Source organism: Zeus faber, assembly GCF_960531495.2.
Source record: "Zeus faber genome assembly, chromosome: 2".
NCBI lineage: Eukaryota > Metazoa > Chordata > Actinopteri > Zeiformes > Zeidae > Zeus > Zeus faber.
The window spans coordinates 33,411,817-33,430,070 of record NC_137189.1 but is presented as its reverse complement, the minus strand read 5'-3'; the positions used below and the strand labels follow the sequence as shown (position 1 = coordinate 33,430,070).

General features: G+C 46.7%; 1 protein-coding gene across 1 annotated transcript in view; it reads left to right on the top strand.

Annotated features, from left to right (window-relative positions):
• Window positions 1-10,882: 10,882 nt before the first annotated feature.
• The window catches only part of cckbra (cholecystokinin B receptor a), a gene marked incomplete at its 3' end in the record, with an annotated part of 42,428 nt that continues 35,056 nt past the window's right edge, over window positions 10,883-18,254 (top strand). The window contains exon 1 of the mRNA XM_080023886.1: window positions 10,883-11,220. Within this exon, the coding sequence (XP_079880012.1) occupies window positions 11,064-11,220 (157 nt within the window). The 5' untranslated portion in view covers window positions 10,883-11,063. The remainder of the gene's footprint in view (window positions 11,221-18,254) is intronic.

Below are 18,254 nucleotides of genomic sequence, written 5' to 3'. Positions count from 1 at the left end.
GGTTCCAGCTACAAAGCTCTGTGTGATCTCGGCCACGTTCGGGTCTCTTGACCTTGTGCATCTAAACAGGAACTCCTACTCAGGAACTCCTACCTGGCTTATAACACCAACCACATATTGTCCATCGCTCTCACTCCGCCTCCACTACGTCCGACATATGGTTCTCCAAGAAGGCACAGTGTCAATTTGGTTAATGAGTAACGGGAAGTTGGGGAGGTTGGAACCGACGGCCGTATGTGTCGTTGCCGTACCGCTTATTTACAGATTGAACGCACAGAGCGATGGTTCAGGTTCAAATCTGAATCCGAAATTCTTCATTCTACCAAGTACGTTTTCAGATGGAAGCAATTTGTCAGGGTGAGGATTTATGTTTTCTCTACAGGACGTTTGCATAAATAAGGAATAAAATTGAATAAAAAATAAATTGCCAATAAACCGAACAGCCTGCCACTTGCCCATATTGAGCTCATCGTGGGGTTCCCATTGTGCTACATGTAGATGGATGTGCACATATTTGTTATTTCTTATCTCTTTTAAGTTTACATCTCTTGACCACGTTTTTTTTTTTACTGCTGTAACACATGCTCCTTCTTTCCCATGCGTATTAATAAAGTGTTATCTTATCTTGTCTTATCTTAAATAGACAAATATATGAACATACAGTATATATAAATATATATATATACATACACAGAAAAATAGGGGTAATGTTGGCGGAAAACAAGCACTGGTGTCCTGGGACCACATTTTGGGTGTAAAACCTTTGGAAAGAATTTCTAAATTCCCTTCTTCTACCAGGGTGATGCTGAGCGATGTTATCGTGCCTCATCATAACAATAAAGCAAACTGTGGGCAGAACGCCTGCAATGGAAAAACAAACTCCAAGGGTATCCACGTGTCATCAATGCCATAAAGACAGTGTTGATTCACGTTGAATCAACACTCATTGAGAAGAGCGGGGGCAGTTCACACCACCAAGGTCACCTTATTCTCCTATCTAGTGAGTTAATAGTCTAGTGCAAAGATTGTCAACTCAAAGTTCAAACCAACTTGTATTGTTCTCAGGGACATTCTGTTTTCAACTTCTGCTTCACGGGAGATTTAAGAGTTTTATAAGCCTAGCTGCTAATAAAACAGCACGCGAAAGCAATGCCATGTGTGCATGGCTCACAAGGCTCGCACAACCACATGTATCTTTTATAGATGCATAAACTAAAACGAACCTGACTGTGGGACTCCCTACCCACAGGTACGGGTTTAAGGCAGGAAACTGAGCCATTCTGGCGGTGAGTTGTGGATATGGCGAGAGTTTTTTGTTAAACCGTGGAACAAAAAGGCTCCCTGGCCGAAAAAAATGATAATAACAATCACTGATTTGGCCGATTCGGGGCAGCTGGGTGGCCGCCGGAAGGAAGCCACGCTGCCATCTGCAGCCGCGGCTTAACCACGTCCCTTGGTCCGCCAGACTGACGAAAGTACACCACCGCGGGGAGGTGGAGCAGGGGGGGATTGGGATGTATTAACATTTAAAATGCATGGGTTTAAATTTTGTTCTTACGACTACAAAATAAAAGCGGGGTATTGGTTTTGCTTTTTCTCTATGGAGTGGTCTATTAAATTCAAGGTTGGGTGAGAACAGGGATATAGGGTCATACCCTCAGTATGAATTTAATTCATAGATACAATTTAACTGGGTATAATAGCAGCATCGGCAAACCTCTTGAATCTTGTCTGTGTACCCATCAGCCAGTGCAGTAAACATTTCAATGGTAACAGTGAGCTCCACCAATCGGAGACGTCGCTGTTACACTTAGGATTATGGGTAGTATAGTCTCCATGACGTCGCGAATAAAACATGTTTTCCACAAAACAAGGTTGATATCATACGGACTTGTGGCTTGTACAGGTATGAAAAACTAATGATTATATACATTGCGTAATAATAATGCAATTGTTTATAAACGTCCAAAAATGTGTTTGGTTTTGTTCGACGACAAAGTTCAAAGAAATCTTATTTTATTCAACTAAGTTTATGAATTATCTTGGAAACCACACTTGGCACCCCACTGCAATAGCGGGGTTTGATTTATTAATTTTTTTACTCTGTAGGAGAACAAAACCCCACACATTTTTGGAAAGGTCTCATCTTGTAGGTTATCCTGATGACTCAGGTCAACATGATGCACGCCCAGACGAAGGGGATTCCTCGTTTGGAGGCCGGACTGGCAGCACTCCCGATCCCTCATGTCCCACGGCAGACGGACTGGAATCCCACCCGGCCAAATAAATGTCACCAGCTCCTCTCCGGGTGCGCGAAGAGGAGCTTCAAGTGTGAGGCACAATCAGCGGCAAACAACATCGGCCTCCTCAGCACTTCCTTGGACACCTCGATGGCGGGCACGGAGACGCTGCCTCTGGAGGAGACGGGTGAGGCAGCAAAGACCTCCCGGCACCATTCTCCACCCGACATAAGCCCTGGCGGTATCAGCGGGAAGAGCCATGGCCTGGGCCGCAGAGAACCAAACGCGCCGTGGCTGGACCTGACCACTCTCCCGGAGCCCGGGAGTCCTCAGAGGAGGAGGGGGCCCACCTGGGCCTCCATGTCCCCTTGGCGGACCAGCACCGTCACCCCTCACGTGACCACCAGACCAACCGGCGAGCAAGGAGGGTATGCACGCCGCCACCCCACACTTATTTTAACAGACAAAAATACCTCTATACAGACTAAGCCAACTATCAAAATGAGCAATTAGTAGGTAATGAGAGACATAATTCCAAAGAATGTACTTCAACTTCAACTATTACACGTTTATTTGTTTCCTTAAAGCATTTATTTTGACTCCGTTAAATAAAATATGACGCTAACCAGATGTGTTGGTTTGATAAGAAAAAATCTTGCGGACACAAAACCCTTAATTACTTTGTGGCTTCGTGGCATTAAGGACACACGCATGCTTTATCGCTTCATGGCTTAACATGGTCCACTCTCAGCTTCTGAATTTATTTTAATCGAAAAAAATTGGAAGATTAAAAAATACAGCAGTGGCATTATCTAACCCCTAAATTCCGAAATTTTACCTCAAAAGTTGAACACCACTTGATTCGAAACCTGTCATCTTAGAGCACTTTTCCTGTCGTCAACCCATTTTCACTCGGCAGTCAATGACTGATGCAGAAACATTACATGCGCTTTTCCAAGTAAAAGCGTTAATGTGCGCATATCACCACCAGGGGCAGCAGAAGACAGACAGAGAAATGAGAAAAGGAATCGTTTGCGTCAAGTCCAAGTTCAAGAGATCATTTGTCACATACATATACATACGGTCATACATATATCAACCCTCGAGGTTTAATTTACTTCCATCGCTGCAGAACAGCTGTAAGTTGTTAACCCATTACTTGTTCCCTGAATAAGGTGTTTTTATAACTCTGGAATTTGACATGTTAATACATTTTTTTTCAGTTTTTGGTAACCTAAACTTTTTTTTTTGTTTGTTTTACCTTTTGCCTAGCTTTCCGCTAAGCTTTGTACCGTTTTGTGTTATCCACTGGACTGAATTGCTTCAACTCAGATAAATACTTTGGGCTGTTCTTAAGCTTTCGACCGGTACTCTAACTTTTTCAATCCTAAGCTAAAGTCATGAAATGATTTCACAAATATCTTTTTCATCAATCAATGTCATGACTTTACATCAGTTCTAAGCATTTTACAGCATCATCTACCAAAAATTCCAAAAAATAAATAACGAGTTAATTCTCACCCAAAGCAGTTTTAATAAGTAAATAAGTAAGTAAATCAATAAGTAAATGACTGATGTAAAAACATTTTGCTATTTCTCAAACAGAACTTGCACAAGAACCTGTGCAGTCCACCACCAGGGGGCAGCACACAACAAGAATTTTGGAGTCACCTGGACAAGTCCATGTCAATGACCAACACAAATAGTGAGGTTGAGGGCTGCAGGCGCAGCACGGCCACAGGAAGACCTGGAGATAAGAAAAACATGTGTTGTGATACGCTTCCAAGGAAGAACGAAAGATCATAAGGATTCATTTAAAAATGAAATGCTGAAGACGGCTTGAGAACACCTGTGTATCGCCGTCTAATCTCATCGCAGAGAAGTGGATCGACTCATATCATTTAACATGTAATCTTTCTAGCACTTAGAAATGTTTTTATAATCCATTGGTGCATCTGAACGCACCATATAAATGGCTTTAGGGGACTCTGGTTGTTTACACCACGTAGCGGTTCAAAGCACTAATGCTTTGAGAGCAGAGAGAGGCCGCCCAATCTGCTGCTCCCACACCGAGCACTGCAGCACCTCGAAAGCAACGTGTGTGCACAAAATATCAGCATATTTTGTGAATATCATTGATCGTTACATCTGCAAATTTAAATTTGTTGGTTTTGCTTTGGAGTGGGATTGTCCTTTCAGGAAAGAAATATGGAAACGACGAACCAAAGTCAACCGGTCTTTCGGCCTTTGTGTATAATATGGAATTTGGAGACTGTCAAAGAAAAGCAACCAAAATGTTCACATCAATGTTAACTCATTCACTCATGCATTTTCTTTACCCGCTCTTCCTGTTCAGAGAGGAAGTGGCCTCTGAACATGCAATGAAGTGGGGAAAAAGCGGGGTTTGTGGCGAATCCCTAGTGTCGGTGATGGATTTAAAAAGCATTCCACGGATCTTTCCGTCGAGGTCACTCCGGTGTCTTAAACATATTGAGAGGACAGAGAAAAGTTGAGGTGCTTTTCTCTCCTGCTCCGCTCGGGACCGTTCAGTTCAGTCTAATCCTTGGCTCGATGACGGAACAGCTGGAGAGCGCTGGAATCTGTGGCCTGAAGATAAAGCCGGGGATTAGCGCTCTGCGGTCTGAAGAGGAGTGGAAATGACAACGGATCCTCGGGATGAGACTGCCGCCCTGCTACTGCTGTAGAATGGGAATGAATCCACGTCTCAATCAGTTTAATAGGCCAAGTACATTTCCATATACCTGTGCGAGGATTTTTTGTGGTAAAAATTGATGCAAATTTACAAAGAAAATTGCCTATTACAAAGAAAACGGCCAAATATAGAACAAAACTAGCCAAATGAAAATCAAAAACTGCCAAATATTCAAAGAATATAGACAAATAAATGAAGAGCCAAATAAAAAAAATATAGCTAAATATACAAAGAAATGGTCGATGCAGATGACAGTCAGCATATTTTTCAAGTCATCAAACATTAGGGTTTAATTTGAATGTTATTGAACAAACCTCCCAATGATAACAGTATTTTTTTCAAAAATAAAAAACTCAAAATGCACTGTTCCAAATTATTATGCACAACAGAGTTTCAAAACATTTTATAGGTTGTAAAGAACTGAAAATGGTCATTTGTTGAATTTGCAGCATTAGGAGGTCCTATTTACTGAAATCAAAAGCTATTTCAATCAAAAACATCTTAACAGGCCAAGTTACATGTTAACATGTTAACCCTTCTTTGATATCACCCTCACAATTCTTGCATCCGTTGAACTTGTGAGGACTGTGATGGTACGATAGAACGGTGCTTGACACTGAGACGCCGCAGTATTGTACGCAGCGCACTATACAGACTGGTCGGAGAGCTGGTTGTAACTCCTAACAGTCGTTAAACAGGTAGGTCGTTAAGTGAGTACCTGTATACGATAGTTTGCCCTGAAATATGTTAATTTTGAAGTCCTTGTCCGATTATTTCGTTTCCGGCAACCGGCAACGCCCATTGCATAACACATCGTTGTGATATCCAGGAAATAGCCGAAAAAGACAACATTTCAAATATATAAAAATAAAAATACAGCATATGGCAAACGTGTGTCATGAGGTATACTGGCACAGGGAACCCAAATGCAAACACAGGAGGCAGCTGTGGTTATACTGTAAAAGTTTACTCCAGGCTGGGGAATAGTACAGGTGAATCCAGGAAGAACCGGCAGACAGGCAGGCAGAGGAAGCTGGTGGCAAACAAACTGGAGCTGGACAGACTGGTGATCTGGAACAGGTAACACATGAACAGGTAATACATGAACGGAAACACGAATCATGTGAGACGGGATCAGGTAACACAGGAACAGGACCACGACGTCAGGTGACACAGGACCAGGTGACACGGGATCAGGTGATAAGGGATCATGTAATACGGAATCAGGTTAGACGCAATCAGGTAATACGGAATCAGGTAACACAGGAACAGGAACACAGGATCAATTAATACAGGAACAGGAACATGGGATCAGGTGACACGGGATCAGGTAATAAGAGATCAGGTAACACTGGAACAGGAACATGAGATCAGTTAAAAGGGGATCAGGTAACACAGCAACAAATCACAGAAAAAACAACAACATAGGAACACAGGATCAGGTGACGCGGGGATCAGGTAATACAGGATCAGGTAACATAGGATCGGGTAACACAGGATCAGGTAATACATGAACAGGAACACGGGATCAGGTGACAGGTGATCAGGTAATAAGAGATCAGGTAAGACAGGATGAGGTAATATGGGATCGGGTAACACGGGATCACGAACACGGGATCAGGTGACACGGAAACAGGAACACAGGGTCAGGTGATACGGGATCAGGTGACACAGGAACACATCTTCGGTGCACCTGTGATCAGTGTGCGCTCCACCGTGCAATCCCTTGCCGCCCGCTTTCCTTATGGATCGGAACAAACACGGTGCATAATGGGAACACTTCCTCACTCACTATCTTATGTAATGTTTGCAAAGTGCAAAAAATTTGAAGAAAACACACACAATTCACTTTTATAATACATTTATTGATAGTGAATATTGTGACATCCAACTTTAACGTTAATTACCTGATTATTTCACATACTTGACTTATTTACGTTCCAAAAAATCTTTGACCAAAACTTGTCGCATGTGAGCTGACGCCGAACTTCAGCTGCGTTGGATGAGCGTTACAGCCTTTCGCGTGTGGAATCCCACGTTGAATGAATTGACTTCCGATTTGTTCTTGTTGTTTGTCATGTGAGGCAGCTTTTTTTTTTTGATTGTTAGTAAGCATGTTTGCTAGTTGTGGGTATAAAATAAAAATATAGATGAATATTCTGTGCAGGATCAATACATATGTGAAACAAATTGATTTGGCCAAGACAGAGTGTTCTTTTTCTAAACCACCGGCTGCGTCACATACACCACACGACACGACCAGCAGGGGCACCTTCCATTTATTTTAACAGACAACAACGACACAGAGAACCTCCAAGTCCAGTTCTGTGCCCCCAAAACCTCCCGTAGGTTGGCCAAGGCCCCCTCGAAACTGTTGGTCTGTGCCAGCAGGTCGTCCAGGTACAGCACACAGCGATCGCGGTGAACGGCTGCAAGCACCCTCTCCATCAACCTCTCCCTCTTGGACAGAGTCCAAATGGCATGACTCGGAACTGCCACAGCCCTTGCCAAATGGTGAACGCTGTCTCTGGCCGCTGCACAAATCCAGGAAGCTGAACCAGCTGGAACCTGCGATGTAATCCAGGGCGTGGTCGATGCGGGGTAATGGGTGGGAGTCCTTGGTGGCTAGAGCAACCTGCTGTCCACGGGTTATCTGAAGGCTCGATCACTCCCGCAGCAGCCATCTCCTGAATCTTTTCCTCTGCTACACGATGCTTTGCCAGGGCCAGACGGTGGGGCCGCAGGCAGACGGGTGGGGATGAGCCAGTGTCAATGGCTGCTGGACCAACCCTGTCCGCATGCAGTCTTCGTCCTTGGCCGCGTAGAGATCGACGTTGTCGTTGAGTAGCTCCTTTGGCTTCTGAAATGGTTAGTCCCTCACGGCTATGTTCCCACAGCTTTTGGGCCGCCGCGCAGGTCTCAGTAGAGGGAAGGGAGATAGGAGGCGTAGGGGACCCCCCCCGGCTGTTGGCGCCGATGTGGAGGGCCCCTTGGTGGCTGGCGGTGACGTAGAGGGCCCCTTGGTGGCTGGCAGTGATGTGGAGGGCCCAATGGTGGCTGGCAGGGGTGTAGAGGACCCTCTGGTGACTGGTGCGGCTCGAGCAGCAGCTGTCCGCCGGTGGTCTCCTCGAGTCCTCCTCTTGGTCTGGGTGAAGCGCTACGGTCTCTGAGCCAATGGTGAGTGTGGCCCGGGAGAAATATGATGCATGGATCCTGGGGGCTAACCAGAACTCATTCACCATCTCCTGGTCTCCAACACGAATCTGCACTGGTTTTGTGCTCTTCAAACTGGCTTTTTCTCCCGTCACTGTCCTCACTGGACAGCAGTAGGAGTCCAGGCTTAAAAGGGTACCCCCCTGGTGCCCTGCAGGATTCCTGGACGGACGAGGTGGGTGTTGGACCCAGTGTCCATAAGGGCTTGGCAAACCTGGCCATCGAGTTCACAGTCCACGTAGAGGCCCCTGGTGTGGCCAAGGTGGCCCACCAGGGTGCATTGGTCTTGGAGGGGAGTCGGGTTTGTGAGCGGGGTTACCCTCACTGGGCCACTCCCCTGTCGTTTCCAGGCAGTGAAATGAGGCTTGGGTGCGGGTGCCACGCAGTCATGGGCTATGTGACCAGGCTCATCACAGCGATAGCAGTGGTTGGTGGCCTGTGGTGGTCATAGCCGGGGCACCCAGCAGACGGGACTCTCTTCAGCGTCTTCCTCCTCCATCTCGTAGCCCTTGCAGTCTGCTGCTCTGACGCGTGGTCGCAACGAGGGCGCCCTTTGTGAGGTGACTCGTCCACCAAAGATCGCCTCGGCCCAGTCCCCCTCTTGTAGTGCCTCGTCTAGGCACTGGGGTGCAGTGAGACGCACATGCTGGCATAGGCGCTCCAGTGCGTAGGGTGAGATCCTCCTGGTCTGCTGTGCTGAATTCTTTCCTGCCGATAGCGGCTGGCCAGCTGCTCCTTGCTTTTCGTCCGCAAACAGGCGCTGCCCAAAACGTCTCTCCAGCAACATAACGAGGGCTTGGAAGTTGCACTGCTCTGCTGGTGCGAGGTCTATCAGAACCTGCAATGCCTTTCCCTCCAGTGCCAGGGCCAGGTGGGCGGCAGCCTCTTTGTCTCTCCATCGGCTGTACTGTGCTGCAAGCCGTACCTGGGTGATATAGGGCTCTCATAGCGCTCCCCCGGTGTAGCTTGGCAGCTTAGCATGGGTTTGAGGCGCTGCCATGGTTGACGGAACCCTAGGCATGGTGTTGCTGGTGGATTTTCACAGGCAGCTGACAGCGTTGCAGTTTCCCCCCCCCCCCTGGCCACCGGGTGGCCGCCGATCTCGGGGTGGCTTCAATCTTACGCCAGAAACTCCATCTTTCTCAGTCGCAATGCACTGGCGCCATCAGGTTGGGCGGGGCGACCTGTCAGCTGGTCCATCTCCCGTATAGCCTCTGCTATTTTGCGGCGCTAATTTGCAAATTTGTTCCAAATCCCACTTCTGACACCAATGTGGCAAGCTTGCGCCCTGAAACGAATTAGTTCGGTCAAGACAGGGCAATCTTTTATAAACCACCGCCTGCATCCCATACGCCGCACGATCAGCGGGGGCAGCTTTCAGCTGTTTTCACAGACAACATTGACACAGAGAACCCCTGAGGCCATAACCGGCTACGTCAGCCAACGCCACGGTCCTGTCCTAGTCACCAACAAGAGTTAACGCAGTCCGGGTCACCCCCCAACACAAACAACAACACCAACAGAATAACCCCAGCCATTGAAAACACATAATTAAACCCAATGGAGACACATAACATCTCCGGACCCATAATCCTTAAGAATCGAAAGGATCTAAAGTTTAGATCAACATAACCAAAAGGTCTGGGCCCACCCCCTTGGGTGGCTACAATATGTTTACGATAACACGGACATAGGCAATTAATGAATAATGAATTAAAAACACGCACGGTTTCGAACGCGTTTTGTACACGCACAATTTGGAAATGTCATTGCAAAATTTGAGGTCATATGGAACCACATCGTCTCTCTCTCTCTCTCTCTACCTCTCTCACACACACACACACACACACACACACACACACACACACACACACACACACACACACACACACACACACACACACACACACACACACACACAGCGGGAGAGAAAGCGAGAAAGAAAAGAGACAGATAGGAAGAGAGAGAGAGAGAGAGAGAGAGAGAGAGAAAAGAATATGGGGCAGAGATAGCGAGAACGAAAAAGAGATAAAAACAGAGAGAGAGGGAGAAGCAAGGTGAGAGAAACAGAGAGGGAGGGGGAGAGAGGGGGAGAGAGGGAGAGAGAGAGAGAGAGAGGGAGGGAGAGGGAGAGAGGGGGAGAGAGACGGAGAGAGAGAGAGAGGGAGAGAGAGATGGAGGGAGAGAGAGGGAGGGAGAGACGGGGAGAGAGAGAGAGGGAGAGAGAGAGAGGGAGAGAGAGAGAGGGAGAGAGAGAGGGAGGGAGAGAGCGAGAGGGAGGGAGGGAGGGAGAGAGGGGGAGAGAGACGGAGAGAGAGAGAGAGGGAGAGAGAGAGGGAGGGAGAGAGGGAGAGAGAGAGAGGGAGAGAGAGAGGGAGGGAGAGAGCGAGAGGGAGAGAGAGAGGGAGGGAGAGATGGAGAGAGAGAGAGGGGGAGAGAGAGGGAGGGAGAGAGGGGGAGAAAGACGGAGAGAGAGAGAGAGGGAGAGAGAGAGGGAGGGAGAGAGCGAGAGGGAGAGGGGGGGGAGTGTGAGACGGTGAGACTTCCTCTCCGGTTATTTCATCCCTCCTCTTCCTTGGCAGCCCACACTTCTCTTCCTCTTTCCTCGTCCTCCTCCTCCTCCTCTCTGCACATTCCTCCACAGGCGGATTCTACCTCTTTTGTCTTTACGAGCATTTTCTTTTCTCCTCCAAAAAAAAAAAACCTAAAAACTAAACAAAACAAAAAAACGACAAAAGACAAAAAAAAACAAAAAAGTTTAGAGCATTGGGGATGCACAGCAGTAATATTGGGGAAAAAAATACCAGGACGTCGACGGTTAAAAGTTAAAAAAATAAAATAAAAATAAATAAAAAAAATCCATCCCGCCTCCATTCTCCAGCGCACCGAGGGGGAGCATGGCGTCGCAGCCGGGGAACGGCACCGGATCCGGGGTCCTCGACTGTCTGCAGGATCGGAGCAACGGGAGCAGCCTGGAGCTTGCGACCAACAGCAGCAACATCACTTGTGGCGATGTGTCCATGGTCCAGAGAGCACCCAACCCTCGGCAGCGAGGTAACAACTCCACTGTCATCACAAAACAAAAAGAGTTGAGGAAAAAAAAAAGGACTATTATACGGATTTTAAGGCAGCGGTTCTCAACGTGGGGGCCGCGGACCCGCCCAGTGGCCCTTGAAGAGGGTCCAGGGGTGTCCCCAGCGAAAATAATTATGAGTTCAACTTCACCAGGATAACAGTGGTGTCTGTTTTGATCATAGCTTTTGACTGTTGCATGGGTGTGCAAGGTTTGGCCAAAATGACAACGATAAAACAATAAAGTGTCTTCTCAGATTGGGCTCCCGGTGAGATCATCTTATCCAATGGGGTCGGTGGCGTAATGCATATCAGGGTCTTTGAGATGGAAAGAGGTTGAGGATCACAGTGTTAATGCATTTTCTTTTCTCATTTTGTCGACAGTAATCAATAATGTAAAGTGTTGGTACCGTAAATAGTACTGTTTGATCATTTAGAATTGATATTGATCAGTTATACTTCTACTACTACTAATAATGATAATAACATAATAAATTATAATAGCTTTTTTATTGGTATTATTATTTGTATTATTATTTGTATTATTATTATTAATATAATTATAATAATTATAATTATTATTTTAATATTATTATTATAACTTGTAGCAATTGTACATTACAAATGAAGTTCTTTCTTCCACATATTCCTTTTTTTGTGGAAGTGGAATATGCAGTTGTTTTCTCTGATGATCAGAATAACAACAGTGACCGTGTTGCTTGCTATGTGCATGTTTTATTCAGTTGTGCAATCTTGATAAAAAAAAATCCGAAAGCAAATATATATATTTTTTTGAACTGGTACCTCGTCCAACGAGCCTGTATTTGCATACGTACAATACATGACGTGAAGATCACCATGTTCAGGTTTGACCCGTTTGCTTTCTTGTAAGCAATTATGACCTTCCTTGCTTTTTTTTTAATCTATAATTTAACATTCAACCATGGCCACACCACTTTAACAGCTTTCTTCTCCAGATTTGCAATCACATCATTGACCATTTTAACAAAAATAATTGTTCAACTTGGGTCAGATAAAAATAATTGTATTTCCATAATTTATAAATGTCCAGAGCAACAACATCGCTAAACGCTGCTGTGGAGAAACTTACCACTCTGCTGCAGCTTCTCACTGTGCTTCAATGTAGTGCAATGGGGCAAATGTTTGAGGCAATCGTTTGTGTGTGTGTGTGTGTGTGTGTGTGTGTGTGTGTGTGTGTGTGTGTGTGCGTGTGCGTGTGTGCGTGAGTACGTGCGTGCGGGTATAAGATGCAAATCGGAACCGCTCACAAGCGGGCTGGTCGGCGAGCCTTGGCTCGACGCTGTACAGTAGAATTTCGGCACTTCATGTTTTTTTTGGGGCTTTTTTTCACAGCAAATTGTCAACACCGCAGATTTCACAGTTCGTGGTGCGATTTTAACAGCCGAATTTGGTGTGGCCCTATGTATAAGTGTCGGAAGTGTTGCAAATTGAGTCATAAATTACACAGATAGGCCAGTGTTTTGTGAAATGCACTATTTGTCTATCTTATTCAGATTCTTACCCAGACCTCCATTTGTGTCCAGTACTGAGATAGTGAGGGGTTAACTGTGTTACTGTAGTGTTACATGCATGGCAAATGAATAGCCTAGCTCCCGTAAAATTTTGGAAATACACCTTAAACCTTCAAATCTTAGGCCACTCCATTCTACTCAAGGTTGGGAGAAGCAGCTGACCTAAGAGGAGGAGTTTATGTGTTACAGGGTGGTATAAACGCGTGAGTGGGCGAGGGAATGTGAGGTGAGCTGAGTGGCAAAGCTCTCAATCTACCGGTCAATCCTTGTTCCAACCCTCACCTATGATCATAAGCTTTGGGACATGATCGAAAGTATTATGTTCCGGATACAAGCGGCCAAAATGAGGATCCTCTGCACGGTTGCTGGGCTCAGTCTTAGAGCTAGGGTGAGGAGCCTTGAAGATAGGGGTGTGGAGCCTTGAAGGTAGGGGTGTGGAGCCTTGAAGATAGGGGTGTGGAGCTTTGAAGATAGGGTTGTGGAGCCTTGAAGATAGGGGTGTGGAGCCTTGGAAAAAGGGGTGAGGAGCCTCTGAGATGGGGTGTGGAGCCTTGAAGATAGGGGTGTGGCGCCTTGAAGGTTGGGGTGTGGAGCCTTGAAGATAGGGGTGAGGGGCCTCAGAGAGAGTGTGAGGAGACTTGGAGAGAGGGTGAGGCGCCTTGAAGATATGGGGTGTGGAGCCTTGAAAATAGGGATGTAGAGCCTTGAAGATAGAGGTGTGGAGCCTTGAAGAAAGGGGCTGAGGAGTCCCGGGAGATAGGGTGTGGAGCCTTGAAGATAGGGGTGAGGAGCATTGGAGAAAGGGGTGAGGAGCCTCGGGAGATAGGGTGTGGAGCCTTGAAGATAGGGGTGAGGAGCATTGGAGAAAGGGGTGAGGAGCCTCGGAGAGAGAGTGAGGAGCCTTGGAGATAGGGGTGTGGAGCCTTGAAGTTAGGGGGGTGGAGACTCGAAGGTAGGGGTGAGGAGCCTTGGAGATAGGGGTGAGGAGCCTTGGAGATAGGGGTGAGGAGCCTTGGAGATAGGGGTGAGGAGCCTTGGAGATAGGGGTGAGGAGCCTTGGAGATAGGGGTGAGGAGCCTTGGAGATAGGGGTGAGGAGCCTTGGAGATAGGGGTGAGGAGCCTCGGAGATAGGGGTGAGGAGCCTCGGAGATAGGGGTGAGGAGCCTCGGAGATAGGGGTGAGGAGCCTCGGAGAGAGTGTGAGGAGACTTGGAGAGAGGGTGAGGCGCCTTGAAGATATGGGGTGTGGAGCCTTGAAAATAGGGATGTAGAGCCTTGAAGATAGAGGTGTGGAGCCTTGAAGAAAGGGCTGAGGAGCCCCGGGAGATAGGGTGTGGAGCCTTGAAGATAGGGGTGAGGAGCATTGGAGAAAGGGGTGAGGAGCCTCGGAGAGAGAGTGAGGAGCCTTGGAGATAGGGGTGTGGAGCCTTGAAGTTAGGGGGGTGGAGACTCGAAGGTAGGGGTGAGGAGCCTTGGAGATAGGGGTGAGGAGCCTCGGAGATAGGGGTGAGGAGCCTCGGAGATAGGGGTGAGGAGCCTCGGAGATAGGGGTGAGGAGCCTCGGAGATAGGGGTGAGGAGCCTCGGAGATAGGGGTGAGGAGCCTCGGAGATAGGGGTGAGGAGCCTCGGAGATAGGGGTGAGGAGCCTCGGAGATAGGGGTGAGGAGCCTTGGAGATAGGGGTGAGGAGCCTTGGAGATAGGGGTGAGGAGCCTCGGAGATAGGGGTGAGGAGCCTCGGAGATAGGGGTGAGGAGCCTCGGAGATAGGGTGAGGAGCCTCGGAGAGAGGGTGAGGAGCCTCGGAGAGAGGGTGATAGGGGTGAGGAGCTTGGCTGTCTAGTAGAATCTCAGAGTTGAACCGCTGCTCCTCCATATGGAGAAGGGTCAAATGACCTGGTTCCGGCATCTGGTAGGGACGCCCCCTGGTGGCCGCCTTTGGAGATGTGCTGGGTCCCTGGGCTCCCAGCCGCCATGGGAACGTCTCCAAATGCCTCAGGAAAAGCTGGAGGAAGTTGTCGAGTAAAAGGACGTCTGAAAAGGCTGCTGCCTCCATCACCCAGACTTGGGTAAGTGTCAAGAGAATTGATGGATGAAAATGGACACCTTCCACAATTTCAAACGCTGCGCTACGTCTTGTGCTTTTTATGGCGAGGAAGAAATTAAAACAAAAAAAACAGGATCTTGATGTTTCAAACGCGGCTACATTCAAGACAATTTTTGACCCGTGAACCATTTAGCCACTCACCGGGTGCATGGATAAAAAGCGCATTTTCCCCAAAACTGGGGCACGGCTTGAACAACCTTCAAAAGAGAGACATTCTCTGTTGCGTTTGTAAAAAAAACAAAAAAAACCACTGTCCACCCCATCCCTTTTTTTTTGTTATTAAATAAAGCTTTGATGGTCTTGCATGAGGAGACCAGAGGTGAAATTCAGTCATGTTTATGGAATAAGTTCTGAACTGGAGCTCATAGACTCCTGTACTCTCTTCTTTGCAGTCGAAGCAAAATGGAGAAAATTTCAAATCTTCCCTCAATAAATAATTCACAGTCAGCCCCTCCACCACACGCACGTACGCACATGCACGAGCGCACACACACACACACACACACACACACACACACACACGCGCACAGGCACACATACACACACACACACACACAGCAGTAACAAGTGCAGGTCTATATTAATTCAGAGGAGCCTTTTCTTATCCCCTAAGCAATGAGTATCTATCCATCTATCTATCTACCTATCTGTCTGTCTGTCTGTCTGTCTGTCCGTCTATCTACTGTATCTTCCTGCCTATCGGTCTTTCTGTCCGCCTACATAATATAAAACAGCTCTAGAGGGGAATTTGGATTGAACTGCAGAGTATTGTTGATTCAAAATGACCACATTAATGTTTTAATTGTTATTAATTTCAGGACCAACCATAATTGAAAATAAATGTTTAATTAAGCTTAAAGTTTTACTGGCAACTACTACAGTATCTTGCTCGCATTGTAATTTAGCAAATGCGAAATTTTGCCTCCTCTTTGATTCTCTTCTTATAGCCATTGATCAAGGCTGGCAAATATTGGTTTGTATTGTTTGAAAAGAAAAAATATGCAAATTTTGATATTTTAGCAAGTACACGCACCTCGTGCTTGCTGCCGCGCCCTTGGTGGCACGGCATGACATTTACGCTTTCCCGGGATCATCCGGCTTAACATCCTCTTAAACGAATGATACTATTGTTTTAAATTAAGTGCTTTATTCCCAAGACATTTCTTGCATTGGAACGGTTGAGTTAGAATTCTCATTTGGCTTTTTTTTTTGTCACCCCCCTCTATTTAGAACACATGCATATGCCCCCCCACAATAAAAACAATTTTGTGTTTTCCTTTTTTTAGAAATAACAACATCTCCACCCTATATTGATGCAGGAAAGGGACAAATCGGTGCATAAAAATTCGGCAGGATGCAGGAAATGAAGTGTTTGACGCTTAAAATTTCCCCGGGGAGGACCCCCAGACCCCCAGCTTAATGTGTCCCCCACCCACTATGTCCAAATGAAACCTTATTCAATAGAAATGAATAAATACTTCTTTCCACATTGTCGATGCTGCCCTTTCACTGACGGGCTGTGACGTACCTCCCCCGGCACCCCGGCGATATTGAGTAGCCACGATTGGACGACACGAAAATATAAACGATCGCCCAAACCCGTATATACACAGTGTGTATATATTCACACCTCATTTATCGTAATTGCTACCTCTTAACTGCATGTTTTGTCTGTTAATAAATTACAATAATTATCCAAATCCCTGTTGGGTTATATTTGTTTTTTAATAGGCTTACATTTTCCATTCCGGTCAAGTAAATTTGGCGATCGGTCAGGTAAAACATCAGCTTAATGTCAAGCCCTGATGGAGGAGTCGGTGGGTTGAATGTATTGATCTCCATGTGTTCGGAGGGTGACGTGTACCCAAAGACACCGGGCTCCGACCCTGCAGCGATGTCAGCCGCCTTTAAATTGAGCGATTTATGGATGATTGAAAACTGTGAGTAGAGATGTCCGCTCAGAGAAACCCCCTCGTTCCCGACCGCTGGGAACCAACCTTTTTTAACTAGGCGTGGGTTGAGAAACAGCCGAAATAGCCCTCGAATAGCAGCGTCTCAAATGCTGTCGGTATAAATTGTCGGTCATGTGCGCGTAACTCTTCTTTTGCATAGAGAACTAAAACGACTGGAGCGCTTCTGAGGACGCCGCGTCAAAATTTCGGCACAGTCTAGGGGCGTTTGGAGAGGAGTGCAGAGGGAGATGAGTCCTGCTTTTCAAAAAAGTTGCACTCGTGGTTTCGTGGAAACCAATGTCCATCGCAACAAAAAAATAAAAAATAAAAAATACTTTTTAGAACACCACAACCTGATGTGACTTTTCCGTGCTAGATCGTTTCCCTTTCCTGAGTTTTGTTTCGTAAAATGTAAGCGAGCTAGGATTTTGGAATCATGGTCGTATTAAAAGAAAACAAACACACCTAAAATTTGGACCTTGGTCCGATTCGCGTTCACACTGCGACGCTTTAAAGCGGACCACAAACTTGGAAGCAAATGCCACGCGTCGGACGCTGTTTTGTGATCGGTCAGAGTTACCCAGGAAGTTCTGTAGGAACCACCCCCCAGCGCTCAGTACAGTATATCAACAACATATTTCATTTGAGCATCAAGGCTACGTCCTGTGTGTCCGTGGCTCCTCTATCCTTGCGCTCTGTAGTTCGAGTGGCAGTGAACAGGGCGTGCCGCGACTCCCCCTCTCTCCCTCTGTGCATGTGTGTGTGTGTGTGTGTGTGTGTGTGTTTGTGTGTGTTTGTGTGTGTGTGTGTGTCTGTGTCTGTGTGTGTGTGTGTGTGTGTGTGCCTGTTTGTACGTGTGTGTGTGTGTGTGTGTCTGTCTGTCTGTGTGTCTGTGTGTGTGTTTGTGTGTGTGTCTGTTTGTATGTTTGTGTGTGTGTGTGTGTGTGTGTGTGTGTGTGTATGTGTATCACATTACAGTCCGCACCTTGGAGCCGCCTCCATACAGCTCCGCTGATTTAGGAAAGCGTCCCATCATGCATAGCATAAACAGTACAGCAAGAGAGTTGTATCGATTTGTTAGGTTGGTTGCATTCTCACTGCAAACAAACCGCTCCGTGGAGCAATTGCAAGTGCGCCGAAACCACCCTCTCTAGGTGGTCTCTCAGTCCGGTTGATTTGGAAAACATAGTGCGACTGCTTCTCATATGCCCAAACAAACCGATCTATGGGGGGAAACACTGGGTATGAATACACCCTACGTGAAGCATGTTGCGCCTTTATGGCAATTCGATTAAATTAGGATGTAAGATGAGATTAGACTAGATGACATTACATGACATTAAATTGGGCAAAATGTGTGGAAATGAGGCCATCAGAAAACTAACTTTAACTTATTATTAACTTCT